General features: G+C 35.9%; 1 protein-coding gene across 50 annotated transcripts in view; it reads left to right on the top strand.

Annotated features, from left to right (window-relative positions):
- The window catches only part of Trip12 (thyroid hormone receptor interactor 12), a 126,244-nt gene that overhangs the window by 59,180 nt on the left and 50,866 nt on the right, over nt 1–16,198 (top strand). For all 50 annotated transcript variants that reach the window (NM_001031659.4, XM_087566395.1, XM_087566394.1 and 47 more), the window contains 3 exon segments: nt 4,995–5,131; nt 10,169–10,252; nt 11,096–11,191. In NM_001031659.4, the coding sequence (NP_001026829.2) occupies nt 4,995–5,131; nt 10,169–10,252; nt 11,096–11,191 (317 nt within the window).

The following is a 16,198-nucleotide window of genomic DNA, read 5'->3' as shown; positions in this document are numbered from 1 at the left end:
TAGCCTGATAGGCTATGAGACTATAATCAGTCTTCAACCCCGTCAGAAATCTGGGAATGACTAAATATCTACACACATAGGAAGCCTAACACGGCTTCTAGAACTGAGAGGTTGTAGAGACAAGTCTCCACTAGCACAGTCCCCTGTTAGCAACATGTGAGCGCAAATCTTCAGCCTTCTGGCTCAAAATCAACTGACAGACTCTTGAAATGCAGATTTTGAAGGGCTAATCACCCTGTCTTGGCAGGGTTTATCAGTAAACTATTCTGCATAATTTGTCCTTCTCTGGACAGTATTAGTCTGCAGATGAAACAGGCAGTTTTGTCCAGTGGCTGCCTGGTCACAAAGTATTGCTTCACCTGGAGGTAGAGATGTTCAAATTCTTCATTAAATCCACCAAAGGGGAACTGTTAGGAGCAGATATGTCTCAACAAAAGATAAATAACTTTAAATCTCAAATTTTGTGGATTTCTGACGTTATATCTATCTATATAAGACAATCTGGACTGTTGTCTCCATATCCTAAATTTTATCTTGAAAGTACTTTCACAAACTCAGAGCCATGACTTTGCTATTGGAATCTTAACTCACAGGTGTAATCAACTCAGAAGTTTGTAATGACAACAATAGAAGGACTGGCTCTAAACCGTGTACTTTTAAACTTTTTTGACAAATAAATTCTATACCAAAACAAAGATATGATTTAAGCTTAGTTACCAAATGAGATTATAACTCAATCTAGCTAATTCCTCCCTGTTAAATTACAATCATTTCTAAATTCCTCATAAAAACAACTTTAGAATAACCACTTTCAGCCCCCCAAAGTCCAGGGAATTGGGGCGACAACTCCTCTATAACTTCTTCAAGCTGTACATGGGCGTTGAGATATCCTTGGGGGTAAGCAGGTAGGAAGAATGAAGCAAATGCTGTAGCCGATGTGTCCTGACTAGACCCAGCTGAAAGTCCTTGAGACCAGGATTCCAAGTAGGCACACTCTGTAAAATACAACTCTCAAGACAAAAGTTTAGAATCGAGATATCTTTTTGTTTGATTCTCTTGAATAAATTTTTCATGTGGTCTACCTCTATCAAATCTGATCAGTATGACTCTGTGAGGTTTCCAGAGCCTAATCACATTTTTCAAAAGCACAAAGACAAAATCTTTCTCCCAAAATATTGTGTTCCTTAGTCTGTAACCAGAAAAGCTTGTATCTTGCACTCTCTCCCAGAGTAATAATATAACCATAAAACACCCATCATGAAGACTAAACAAATTTTTAAAAAGGAAGTAAGCTAAACAATGAGCCTGATAGGCTTTTGTACTCTGTGATATCAGGAAATTAACCCAAAATTCCCGTGGAGCCCACATTTAGAGAATTTGAGCTTCCTGTTGTGTAAATATCAAAAGTAACCACAAACCCTCGCTAGCTGGCATCAACGAGCCATATGGCCTTTAGCGGGGTAATTCATAAAACAAACCAAATACCTTTCATCAATTCCAGTATCAATAAGCAACACATCAAACCAGAACTTTTGCCCAAAATATCTCAATCTGTCAAACTCTCTACCCGGAGCCACAGATTTTTATTTAACCTTAATAACTTCTATAACACTCTCCCTGGTGTTACAGACATTTATCACAACTCTCTACTTGGAGTTAGTGACCAATTTTTCCCTAAGTTCCAAACCATAGATGAAAATCCCCAGATGATTCCACCACGTGATTCGGGTAATCTCTGTACTCTCCTTAAAACAAACTTAAACACCTTTTATCAATTCTAAAACCAACAAACAACTTAAAACTCAGGACTTTAGCCCAAAATATATCCATCTGTTAAGCTCTCTACCCGGAGCCACAGATTTTTCTTTAACCTTAATAACTTCTACAATATATGTCTGCAATCACTCTCCCTGGTGTTACAGACATTTCATCACAGCTCTCTACTTGGAGTTAGTGACTAATTTTTCCCTAAGTTCTTAACTGTGGATGAAAATCCCCACCTGATTCAGGTAATCTCTTTACTCTCTTCTTTCTAAAATCAAACTCAATCACCTTTTAATAATACCTGTAATTAAGAAGTAGCTTGTCTAACTAGGATTTCAACCCAAAATTCCCGTGGAACCCACGTTAAAAAGAATATGAGTATCCTGAAAGACTTTATAAACAACTTTCTTTAAAAAGCAGCTTTTAATCTCTAACATTCTGATCTGCCATTATTTCTCACACAGCAGCACCCCCCCCTTTTTTTTTTAATTCAACTTATCCTTACCTTCATTTCCCCCTCTCTTTCCTTCCATTGTTTATGATAGGATCTTGGTTTGTGTCCTAAGTGACCTGGTACTTATCTTTGCTTGCCTCAGTCTCTCAAGTGATGGCATTACAGGGGTATGCGCCACACCCAGCCCAGTTAATGTATAGCAATGCAACTTACATACTAAATAAAATTAATAGAAAAACTTGATATAACTTCATGTAAAATTTTCTTTAAAACAAAACAAAACAAAACTTCTCCCTCTAGATAAGATTTCTTTGTGTAGCCCTGGCTGTCCTGAAAGTCACTGTAGGGCAGGCTGGTCTTGAACTCACAGAGATCTACCTGCCTCTTCAGCGCTGGGATTAAAGGCACACATCACTATTTCTGTGTCTCTTCCCTTCCCACCCCTCACCCCCCCCCCACAAAAAAAAAAAAACCAAAAAAACAAGGAATCACCTTTTCAAATATATTCCATGGTTCCAGTTATGTATAATTCCTATTGCATTAATTATCAGGGGAATTAAAGAGCAAACTCAGCCAGGTGTGGTTGGGCTTGAGTAATCCTAAAAGTTGGAAGAAGAGACAAATTACATCTTGGTATTCATAGTTAGTTCTAGGACAGAGCTTCATAGAGAGACTTTAATCCCAAAGCAGACTAATTAAAAAGATCAAACCGAAAGCCCAACTTTCATAATGAAAGCCTCAAAAGCATAACACAAAACCATGTTACTTTTTGACATGTTTAAACTGTTTTCCTCTTTTGCTAAGATGAGATATTAGGTTGAGCTGGACCTAGTGATGCCTCCTTGCACAATGGTGGTAGATTTCTATTATAGTTGCAATTTTGAACAGTGATGCACACCTTTAATCCCAGCAGGCGAATCTCTTAGTTTGAGGCCAGCCTGGTCTACAAAGAGAATTCTAGGATGTCCCAGATTGTCCAGACTGTTCACACAGAGAATCCTTGTCTCAACACAACACTTCCCTACCCCCCCCCCCAACCCCGGTTCCTGGCTTCTACACATATTTTCTAAAGTATCTAGAATTAGTGTAACTAAGTGTATTTGAGATTTCCTAGGAATAACTTTAAGGATTCCTGAGAAAATAATTCTGAGTTCTACAGAGCTTTGGTGCCATTTTGGATCAGGTTTTTAGAAGATTTGAAAAAAAAAGTCATTTCTAAAATTGTGTGTATTTATTGATATATGGAGATGGCTGTAGGGATCAAAACTAACCAATTCTCCCCACCCCACATACACAGTTGTGAGCTTCCCCATACAGATTCTGCAAGCTCGTTATTGATCTTTGTTATCTAAAAGTACTCTTTTTGTTTTTTTTTTTTGTTTTTTGTTTTGTTTTCTTTTTTTTCGGAGCTGGGGACCGAACCCAGGGCCTTGTGCTTGCCAGGCAAGTGCTCTACCACTGAGCTAAATCCCCAACCCCGTCCTAAAAGTACTCTTAAATGTGCCACCAACTCTTCAGTTCCCTTTCAGTTTTAACAATGGGTATAGTTTGAATCTGCTGTATGTGAGGACAGATATTTTAGTGTCATTTTCTTTTTCTTTCATTGTACCCTTTTGGTACACATGGCCATTTGTTCAGTGCATATAAAATTATTTTTTATATATGCTTTATATATAGAAATACTTTTTTAAAAAAATATACATGGTCATGCTGTGTACAAGCTATCTAGCATGCTTGCTTTAAAACAGTTTTGGTCCAAAACCTTGCCTGACTTTTAGGGCTTTTTCTTATATTTTCTGTCTTGGTGACCTAATGAGCTTCTGTGCTTATTTCAGAGTAACAATCTTTGAGGGTAGCAATTTGTAAATACACAATGTTTAGCTTAGAATACTGTGAAATTAAATGTTAGGTGAATTTGAATCTCTCATTTGCAGCTTGGTATGTTAGGTTTCTAATGCACTATTTACTTAATGAAGGAAAGATTAATCTTTCCCACTCCTGTTTAGCTTTCACTGAGAAAGAAACTCAAGTCCTCAGTTAATTGAAAGCTTCATTTTTCATGCTTACTGAGTATTCATCCTCTGATTTCACTGGTGGTCTTAGCCTTAGGTTTTATCATATTCTCAGGTAAGTCAGGAAACTGTGTCTTGGTTTTGTAATGATCATCTTTTTCTCAACTTACCTATTATCAATAAACTGTTAATTTGTTAACTTGATGATATGGTTTGAATACTTTATTTCCTGTAGGGTATACTTCTGTCCTTAAACAGATCTTCCTAGTCATCTGTAGTTCATAAATAGTAAACCCTTAACTGTTTTTGCAGCGTTAGGATGTTTGAATTTAGATGATTTAGGTAGTCTGACATAAAGTATGGGCATGATGTCCCTGTCCTTTTGATCCTCCTATTGTTGCTGTTACTCTGTAAGCCTTTGTCTATTGTCTATGTTTGTAAATGAGTCTGTATTTTAAATGTGTAGTTTCATATTTTCCCCTCTATGGGAGGATCCACTTTTTCATTTAGCTGAAAGTGTTTAAGAATCATGTCTGTCTGTAAAGATGACAACAGCTCCCAATAACACAGAAGCCTGTATTGTGTGAGCTATAACTTGGAAGAATTTCAGATATACAATGTCTTAGTGATTTTTCTATAACAATTTTTATTTAAAAGGGAGAAGAAACTGGCTTTGTGCTCTTGTGAATTTGAGCTTTGTGTTGTCTATACATTGCTCCTAGTGCCTTGGTAATGCTGACTATGATGACATTTTTCTGTTGCAGTCGGCGAGGCTCTGGCCTGGGCAAGAGAGGAGCAGCTGAGGCCCGGAGGCAAGAGAAAATGGCAGACCCTGAAGGCAACCAGGAGACAGTAAATTCCTCAGCTGCTCGAACAGATGAAGCTCCCCAAGGAGCTGCAGGTAGACTGGCACTTCTTAGCCCTAAAGCAATTTTTTTGTCTCAGAAATTTATTTTTGGATGAACTTTCTTGTTCTACATTGTAAATAGGATAAAAAGAGAGGAGAGGTACCATAGATACTACCACGAAACATTTTTATTTTACATCATAGATTGGGTACTATTGATTAGTGGGCTCATTTGTTAAGATTCTCAACCAGTCCATACATGTACTACTTTCAGAGGGCTTTATAGAAAGGTATAAATTTGCCATATAAGATTTTCATATGTTAATCAGTATATATATGAGTTGACTAATGATTGTTTTATTGAATTTTAATTCATAATAAAAAAGTAAAGATGTACTTTAATTGTGTCCTAATAAGCATGTAGATCATAGTATTTTTAAGCCCTAAAAATTTATTTTATTCTGAAGCTGCTTAATATTTAGATTTTTATGGATTTATTTTAGATTTCCTTGATAATCTTGGATGGCAAAAAAATGCGTGTATTCCTCTTTTTGTTTAAGTATCTGTTATCATTACTAAAATTGTGGTAAGTGGATTTTAAAATCTAGTGTGAAATTGCTCTTTCTGAACAGAAAAAAATACTGTAATTCACCACTGTGATTGTGTATTTCTACAATATGTCACATCAAGCTCAGTTGCAAAGCATAATGAACAAAGCACTTTCATGTAGTATGATTTAATATTAGCATATGCAGGATTGCTAGAAAGGTTTGGTTACCCACACTTACTGTGTATTCTGCTTAGCTTATTTTATTTTATTTTTTTCTTTTTTTTCCGGGGCTGGGGACCGAACCCAAGTTTATTTTTGAAATAATTTCTGTATCCTAATTTTTATGAAAAAATTAGACAGTGAATCTGTAGCATTTCTTCTATTGGGAATGATATTTAAAAAATTATTTTTCTTTATAGGTAGTTGGTAAATATTTGGAAGAATACAAGCTGTTTCATTTGCAGGCTCTTTAAGGCTGAAAATGCACAGCCTCTCCTTTCCAGTATTATCACTTTCTACCCTTTCATTATTCAGTTCAAGTCGGAATGTGGAAGTGTGAGGCAAATTCTTAAATGAGTGTCAGGAATGAAATTTCTGAATATATTAGAGTTGACAGTTACAGCAACACCTGTTTACTCTGCAGATGTGGCTTTAAACGTTTCCCACACATTCCTATTGGATATTGAAAACAACCTGCTGAGGTGTGAGTTCTGTTAATGCCATTTTATAAATGAAGGAAAACTGAGGCACACATTGGTTAAGCTTTCCCAGAGTTCCAAGCTAAGATATATGACCCTTCAATCTAGGTCTTAGAAACTAAGTGCACAGTACAGCATTGTTTTCTCCCTAGGTTTTTAGAAGAATTTAATTTGTATGGATACTTCCAAGGTTAGAAAGGAGAACTGGGGAGGGGAATTTTTTCTTTGATATATTATCAAGGGTAAATGCTTCAAGGGACTATAGTGTGTTTTATTTTCATTCATATTTAAAATCAGTAAATAGATATTTGTGGGGTGTTGACTGTTGCAGAAGAAGATATACATGGTGTTAACTGTTGTTAAGAGGAGCATTTTGGGTTTACTATGCTTTGGGGTGGGATCCTTTATGGATAATAGAAATTCCACTTTTGGCTGGCTGTAAAATACTTCTGAGAAAATGTGCTTTCTTTTTTCTTTGTGTAAAATACAAACCTAAGTTAGCATAGAGGACATATCTGTGGTCATTTCAACTACCTTTTGATGTTAGTCTCTTTTTTTTTTTTTTTTTTTTTTCCTTTTTTTCTTTTTTTTGGGAGCTGGGGACCGAACCCAGGGCCTTGCGCTTGCTAGGCAAGCGCTGTACCACTGAGCTAAATCCCCAACCCCGATGTTAGTCTCTTGACTAGTGATTTCTATAACTGGTAGAAGAATAGTGAAATGGCAAGGAAAAATAGGCATGTTCTGGTGCTCACTTTTTATATTAAGAATTCATAACTTCAAGAAATGATCAGAGTCATATTCTAAAAAGCATCTAGTTCTGTTTTTAATATGGCTCTTCTTGGCTGTCTGCTGATGTCTAGTGGTTGTTTTCTTCAACTTTATTCTTAAAGCAGGAAAACCCCTTCTTCACCAAAAAGTGGGTTTGGGTGTTGTTTATTGTGGCATTTTTGGTTTTACTTTGTTTTGAAATTAAAAGTATATAAAAGAATTTTTATATAGTTTTATAGTTATAGTTTATATAAACTATAGTATTATAGACAACAAAAGACAGGTTCTCACTACGTATTGCTGACTCAATCCCTGTCTAAGTGTTGGGACTAAAGGTGGAAGCTACAATACCCAGTACCCAGTTTTCCTTTAATTTTTCCGGACAGGGTTTCTCTTTGTTGTCTTTGCTGTCTGTCCTGTAATTTGGTCTAAAGATCAGGCTATCCTCAAACTCACAGAGATCCACCACCTGTCTCTGCCTCTTGGAGTGCTGGGATTAAAGGCATGTGCTACCACCATCTAGATGCACCCAGTTTTTAATGCTTTTCTTTTCTTGATTACATTTTTTTTTAGTACTACAAATTATGTTATGACTGTATTACAAGATGATCGAACACACAGTAAAAAAATGTTTTTTTTTTGCTTTAGTATGAAGTTTTATGACATAGATCTTCCTATTGCCTTTTTTACTTACACATGTGCTATTTAGCAATTTCTGGCAAGTAAACATCCATCTGTGAGCCTTCTAATGTTTTATCTTTGTAAGAGGTTGAAGTGTTTATAAACTATTCTAAAATAGAGTTCTTTTTAGACATTTTTTAGAATTTCTAAAGTAAAATCTGAGTTTTGATCGTCTCTGTTGATAGTCATATTTTTATATTTGATTATATAGTAGAGAAATTGAGTGTACTATAGAGTAGAGAATTGTGTAAAGTTTTTGGGCTTGACTAATGAATTTTTGAGTTAATAGCTGTTAGTTGGTTACATTTCACAAAACAGCATTTCAAAAACTGTCTCTCCAGTAAGCAAGTTAGTGTAAAGGCTAGAGTGATCTTTACATAGGTAAAGGTAACTTCATTAGACAACTGTGTCAGACTTTGAAAGAGTTGCCAAGGGCTGGGTAGGGACTCAGTGCCTAAGAGCTCTAGCTAGTTGAGATCCTCAGTACCTCTGTCAAAACCTGGGCTTGGCTGGCCTTTGTGTTTATAGACCTGTGACCCCAGTGTTGGCCCAAGCCAGCATACAGTGAATTCCATGTTCACTCAAAGACAACTATTTTGGGAGTAAGCCAGGTACTAATAGATGGGGAAACCTGATGTCCTCCATTGGCTTCCACTTATAAAAGGACTGCCAAAAAGTTCACTTTCTTTGTTTTGAGTGGTAACAAATTGGCAAACTTACCCATTTGCAAAAGCAGAGTCCCGTTTTATAGAGTAGTTTTGGGGGGAAATGTAGTTTGATGTATTGTTGTTTGTATCTTAATGATTATAGATTATAGATTCTTGGGGTATTTTATGTTTAATTTTGTGCTTGCTTTCTCTATACTTAAAGCCACTTTAATAGACTAGGTCTTAATTAGAACCTAAAGTACTATTACTTGTTGATAGGAGATTGTTATAATGACCATAATTGAATTTAAAATTCCAGCTGAGGGGTGTGTTTACTTCAGAGAATAGTAGTGAAACTTGCTATCTGACTGTTAGCTGGCATGAACACTTAAGTCATGAAGGCTTAATTTTTTTCCTGTGCATTAAGGATCTCTATAAGCAAACGGGTTGACAGTTCAGCATATAAGCATCTTAATGCTGCCTTAAGTAGCTTTAAGTCTTTTCATCATCTTTGTTAATCTTAAAGGCTTTATCCTTATAATGTATGTAATGTGACAGCATACATAATAATAGACACATACAACTCTGTTCTTGTTGCTTGCTTTAACAAATAACGGATGTCCTGGATGTCATTCTTTGGGCCACCATTAGCTAACTTTTGTTTCAACCCTTATCTAAGAATTAAAAAGGAATCTGAAATTACAGAAAATAATGTTTATTTTTAAAATCTAAAATTGGTGGCTGGCACATTGGCATCTTTTGCTTTTAAGATCTATTTATTTTTACTTATATGCATACACTGTAGACATAGCAAAAGAGGGCACTAGATCCCATTATTGATGGCTGTGAACCACGTGCTCTTAACCTGAGCCATCTCTCCAGTCCCCATTTTTTACTTTTCAACAGGATCCTATTGTGCTGTTTTGCTGTGTGCACATGTTTTTGTTTTTGGATTTTTTTTTGGGGGGGGGGTCTGTCTGTCTTTCCTATGATGGTGATGAACTTGGCCATCATGCCCAGGTCAAAAAGAGCTCTTAAAATTTATGTTAAAGACCCTATCTTCTTGCCTTCCATTCTGTTATTATCTAGTATGGAGGCTGAGCATTGTTAATGATGTGGTTATGGTTATATGTAGAACAAACCTGTGTGAAGTTGTATAGGGCTAAGCATACACTTAGCAGACAGCTAGTTTCTTCTTCTTTGGTTAGATTATAATACCTGCTGCTGTTAACTTAAGCTGGTTTTGTCTCTGCTTTGGTTTATATATGTTTTGTGCAGTGGGATCTTTCTGCTTCTTCATTCTGCTTTAACTGTTGGCATCTTAGCCTCTCCATACTTCATAGCAAGTTTTTGCTCTTGCTTCAGTATTTCATTCCAAAAGGCAAGTGTAAGTGCATATGATCTTTTTACACTCTTGCAGCTAGAGAAAACAGATAAATGATTATTTACATTCCTGAAATAACAGAATGTTCTTAATAGCCTGACTTGATTGACTAATGGCAGAGGACTCCAGGAGAAAGCTATTTCAAGGGCGTGAAGGTTGCAAATTTCTGTTTGTTTATATAACTGTGCTGTGCTCTTCCTTTGCACCTGAATTTTATATGGGAGGCAGTTGTAGAATGGTAGAGTGTGTAGGAAGAGAAATTTAACTTATTTTAAGTTTGTAAAGTTTTGATTTTTCTTTAAGGTAAGTCAGACATATAAGATTAAATGCTCCTCCTAATCCTTGCCTTCCCCTCTCCCCAAGCCTCTAGTTCTGTTGCAGGGGCTGTTGGCATGACCACCTCTGGGGAGAGTGAATCCGATGATTCTGAGATGGGACGATTACAAGGTAAAGACAGCCATTGAGTATGCAAGAAATGATTAACACAGGCTGCAGATAGTTCTATTCTTGATATGAACAAAGTTCATTAATACTCACTGGATATTGTCTAGGAATTCTAGTTATACTTGCACTTTCTGGGAAAAAAATTTTTTTTTTTTATTATTCCTTAACTTGATGCTTTGGGTTCAGAGATGACCTGTCTGTGTCTTCATTTTTTTACTGTTTAACCAAGCAAAGCCTCATAGTTTTTCAAAAATTTCTTCACATGATTACATGTATAATTGGCTTTAGTAATACATTATGAAGCACCTCAATATGTTGTTGTTCTCTACTATCTAAAAAGGTAAAGGATGGATTTTCCCTATGCCCATGTTCTTTTTGTAAACTCTCGTTGATTTTCTCTCTCTTTTTTTAATGTCAGAATCTTTTACAAAAACAATCTTGTTTTACATATACTCCATGAATGAATTAGGTGGGTTTGTACTTATATCTCAGATGATAGACTCCCAGTGTAAGGCTTCTGGACAGAGTCACCTCTCTGGGAAGTACTGTTAATAGGAAAATGAGGCATGCCTTTTTTTTTTTTTTTTTAAAGTACTTTGATGGTGATCTGTCTATGTTTTAAGTTCTCTCCAAAGCTTCATATTTAGAAATGACGTGGAGGTATTTTAATATATAGTAACTGATTAAGTTTGTGTATGTTAATACAGTTTCTCTTAAAATTCATAGTGGCAAGTAATGTTGTGCTAACTCAGTTGTGTGAGATGAATCAGTTTCTTAACATTTTTAGGGAAGATCAGTTGCTTTAAGTCAACTCAACTATTTCCCCTGCCCTTCTTTTTTCTTTAGCTCTGTTAGAGGCCAGGGGTCTTCCTCCTCACCTCTTTGGTCCTCTTGGTCCTCGGATGTCACAACTTTTCCATAGAACAATTGGAAGCGGAGCTAGTAAGTGAATAGTTTACAATTTTTCATCTCTTGAAGTCTCTGAATGATTAGTTATGTGTTATTCTTATTGGTTACTTGTTTGTTGGTACATAACTTAGTATCTTTTAGCTTTCCTTCTATACTTTCATTTTTGACTACCCAACCGAATTTTTTAAAAATCCATATTTTATATATATCATCTGAGCGTATTTTTTAATTTTTTTGTTCAAAGCTTTTCCTGGTGTCACAAATTATACTCTATAAGATAGTGTTAACATGAACCTGATAGGAATGATGTCTGAGCAGCATTACTTCTCACCAGACTATCAGATTAATTATAACCCAGATCACAGCATACATGGTTGACCTAACAGTAGATTCATAATACCTGCTGCTGTTAACTTAAACTGGTTTTGTTTGTTTTGGTTCATATGTGTTTTGATTTATAACTGAACATATTCTGTTCTATGGTTATAGTTTTCCAGTTAAAGTTTTCCTTGACTTGCATTAAGTAATTTTTTTTAACTTCGCTTCCAAGCTGCCTGATGCATTCCATCAAGTATTTGACACTTTAAAATAAAACTGCATTGATGGTATTAGTTTGTATGTGTGTGTAAATACATGCATGATCTGTGTGTGTGGGGTGTGTGTATTGTGGGTGAATGTATATTCTAGGATAAGTATGTAGAGGTCAGAGAGATCACTTTGTAGTTAGTCCTCTCTTAACTTTATATGGTTGTCAAAGTTTTTAGCAAGCCTCTCTTTTGCTAAGCCATCTTCTTTGCTCCTGTTTTATTTTGTAGTTTAAACATTGCATTATAAGCCATGTGTGATGGTTCATAACCTCAGACTCTGGAGGCAGAGACTGTCTACAAATCGAGTTTCAAGACAGAACTATTACACAGAGAAACCATGTCTCAAAAACACATAAAAAAAACTACATTACATTATGTATTCCCACCTCCAACCAAACACAACAACCCATTTCTAGCTTAATAGCAAGAAAACTTAAAATGTTTTCCCTATATTTCAGGGTAATACACCCTGCCATCAGGTTTCCTTTTTGAGTCAAACTTCATTACAATTCTGGGTCCTTGGGTCTCCCATTTACTGGATTCATAGGTGGATGCTACAACACCTGCCTTCTTGAGAACTCTTAAATATTTATTACCATTTATTAGATGCTGGTATTATACTAATAATACTATAAGCTGAGTTGTTGTTTTCTACTGGAGCTACTTTGGACACAAGTAATACAATATGTATTAATACACTGCAGGCAGTATTTTCAGCACAGAGAAGGAAATAAGTAAGAATGTAGGCCAGCTGGGAAAGGATAGAGGAAGTCTGGTTAGAGAGAAATTGCCAAGACATGAAGATTTCATAGAAATCTAAATGTAGTTAGAAAAAAGAATCCATGCTGCATGGGTTGGGGGCTGAGTTTGCATGTGTTTAGACAGTAGAGCAGCCACAGGGAAGTGCGGAAGTGATAGATGTTGAAACCCAAAAGGTGTACACCTCTACCAAGTCATGGAATGCCCTGGTAGGCTTGCCACAATGTGGAGTGGTTAGAAAACATTTTATAGTTTTGAGCTAGGGAATGACATGATAAGGATAAAAATTAAATACAGCCCAGGCCATAGTTGAGCGCCCTCAGCAAGTACTGCTTTGTTTCTGTCCCTAGTCATTCCTGTCACACTGAAAGCTAAATCGGCATCTACGCATATTTTAACTATAAGCTAGGCCAGTTAAAATGTCGAATAGTGCGATTATGTTTATCATACTGCTATTCTCAGAACATTTTAAATTTTAATATGGATTCATATATTGCTGTCAGTTAATATGCTTCTTGGTTGTTGTTGTTGTTTTAAATAAATAAACAAACTTTATTTTGCCATTTCATTAAGTTGAAGATCGGGATGAAAAATTATGTCAGGGCCTCTTGTAAGTTTGTCAATAATCGAAATCCCATATTTAGCTGGGTGTAATGCTTGCACGCCTTACTAATTTTTATTATTTATGAGTGCTTGGCATGTATGTCTGTATACCATTTGTATATCTGGCGCCCACCAGTGCCAGAAGAAGACCTCAGATCTTCTGGAACTATGTTCCAGAAGTTTGTGGGCCACCACGAGGGTGTTAGGAATTGAACCTGGCTCATCTCGAATATAAGATGTTAACATGGAGTCATATCTAGCCCCATATCCCGTATATATTTTTTGTGGTATGTTGTCTGCCCATTTGCCTGTCCTTGTGCATGTGTATGCATAAGTGTTTGTGTTGATGGGGTGGAGCTCAGAGTCCAGCAAAGGGAGATGGGTCCATAGAGCTGGCGTTGCAAGCTATTGTGCTGCCTGGTATGGATGTTAAAAACTGAATTTGGGTCCTTTGAAAATCAACGATAGCTCTTAACTGCTGATCCATCTCTCTGCTAGTCTTATTCTTAACCCATATTATTCCTTGTGGTAGTTTGAACTAAATTACTGACATTACAAAAGTAAAACTTCATTATATAAAAAATTTGTTAGCACAAATACCCAATTAGATTACTGTTAGGTTTATTCCTTAATGGTATCTAGCATCAAATTTTTGTTAAGATATTCTATAAGCATCTTTTTTTATAAATTGCTACTTCTAGTGGCTGTTTTATATTTGTATTTGTTTTAAAATTTATGTTGTTTTAAAATTTATTTTGACTATGTATATGAATGTTTTGCCTGCCTGAAGGTGTGTGTGTGTGTGTGTGTGTGTGTGTGTGTGTGTGTGTGTGTGTGTGTGTGTGTGTGTGTACCATGTGCATGCAGTGTCTTCAGAAGGCTCAAGCGGGTGGAACTATAGTTAGTTTCCATGTGAGAGTTGGGAATCAAATACAATCTTAAAGAGTAAGTGTTCTTAACCTTGCGTCTCTACGCCTGGATTTGGTACCCCTAACTCCCAGCCCAATGAGAAATGATCACTCAAAAAGCTAGCCTATTTTTATTGTAATGATTGTAGTATTGGTGACATGTCCAGAGGCAGCTCATGCATGATCCTTGAGTTTGATCCTTGGAAGATAGTGGTTTTAGTATCCTCTTAAGTTACAAGGGTTTTTATAGAGGTGTGTGAATGTGGCTGGGGACACAGTGGACTTGCACTTGTTCCAGTTATTTTAGTGATTTTCATTGATGTTTACCTTGTTCAGTTTGATTATGGGTCTTGTTGAGGTTACTTTTTAATCTTTTTGTTGGTCTGTGTTTTTAATACAGGGTCTCTCAGTTGCATAGCCTGGCTATTTAGCCCAGGGTGGCCTTAACACACAGAGATCCCAGGTGCTGAGATTAAAGGCTGGTCATAGCCATACCCTCACTACCTTCAAATCTTTAATTTTAAGATAACTATTTTTTAAACGGCTTTAACTATCTGGCTTAGGTCAATTTATACCTTCTGTAATAAAGACTGTCCTTGAATCTAGTTTTCTGAGCCTTTTTGATAGTTTCTTTCTAGTATGAGAAAATGAGAGCCAAATTCAGTCACTTTGTATTCCCTCTTGTCTTAAATTGGGCATATTGACAGATTCCTGCTTTCCTATACAGACAGTGCTGATCAAATGATAGATGTACACAGCGGTTTTTTTAGATACTGTAAATTCCCCACTGCTATGTATTTCTACTTATGTATAACACTAGTATAGTGTCTTATTTTGGGTCTTTTTACAAAACTTAATGTGAGAGTTATTAACTTTGGTAAGTTTGATATCCATCTTGTATTCCTTGGAATATTTTTTCTCTTCTGTTGTTTGTTGTGTGTTTTAGTGATTGCGCTAGAGATTATTACATATAGCTTTCATTTATTATAGCTGCTTTGTTTTAATATTTTATCATATTAAAAATAGTTTGAGAATTTTTGTAGTTTAGTCCCAGCCTCCTCTTTTATCAGACATTTGTTAGAAGTTTGATAACACACAATTATTGTTTTGGATATAATGTAAAAAGTTTATTTTTTCATTGTGCTTAATTTCTGCTTAAATGATTTATTTCCAGCTGAAGGACCATATTTCATAGGAGTTGAGTGACCAGTAATCATTTGGTTTTGTTTGAGAAATTCTTGTGTCTCAAAATTTATAGGATATTTTCTTAGACATAATGTTCTCAATCAACACTTTCTTTCTGATTACTATAGTCTTATCTCCATTAAGCTTCTCATTTTCTCATTTATTGTCTTTTTGTGTGTATGTGCTTAGGTTCTCTGTGTAGTCCAGGTTGGCCTTGAACTTAGAGGCCACCTGCTTCTTCACAGTCCCAGGATCAAAGGTGTGAGTCACCGCACCTAATATATCATCAGTTTTGTTTTTCTAAAAGTTGTTTGCTGCAGTTTTTTGTTACCTTCTTGCTCTTTCTAGGCAATTGATTATTTCAGATTTCTTTGTTGAAGTTTTGTAGTGCTGCCCCATTCCCCCTTTTCTGGTAGTTTTGGGCAGTTGAGCCTATATATTGATGAGCTGTATTCTCAGGCTATTGCTTAAATTTTATTTTAGAGTTTGTCACTATTCTAGAAGTGTTTTTCCTAATTCTCAGTTCTCTATTCCCAGTTTTAAGTCTAGTAATTTACTAGTTTTACTATGTATTTCTAACATTTTACCTAAAAGAGCTGAAGAGGCCTGACCAGGTAACTTCTGGGAGTTATCATCCCTCTTTCTCTTTCTAAAACATGTTAAGAGTTCCACAAACTGTTATCTAACCCATGCTTGCTTTTATTTTGTTTTCTTTTTAATGTGTGCATGAGCGTTTATGTGGAGGTCAGAGGACAGCTGTCAGAGTTGTTTTTCTCACTACAAATTGAGCTCAATTTGTAAGTTGTCAGGCTGGGCTGTGCCACCTCACAGGCTCTTCTTGCTTGTTTTTATGTAGCCTGAGAAGTAAGAATGTTTCATACATTTTTTTGGTGACTGGAAAAAAATGGAGCATCATATTTTAAGTTGCAAATTAAGTGAATTTTAATGTTCTTTTGGATCAGGGCCATGTTTATTAGTTTTGTTTTTTCTACCTTTGA

This window comes from Rattus norvegicus, chromosome 9 (assembly GCF_021556685.1).
Source record: "Rattus norvegicus strain SHRSP/BbbUtx chromosome 9, alternate assembly SHRSP_T2T, whole genome shotgun sequence".
Classification (NCBI taxonomy): domain Eukaryota; kingdom Metazoa; phylum Chordata; class Mammalia; order Rodentia; family Muridae; genus Rattus; species Rattus norvegicus.
The sequence above is the reverse complement of the archived record's forward strand: the minus strand, read 5'-3'. Positions and strand labels throughout refer to the sequence as shown.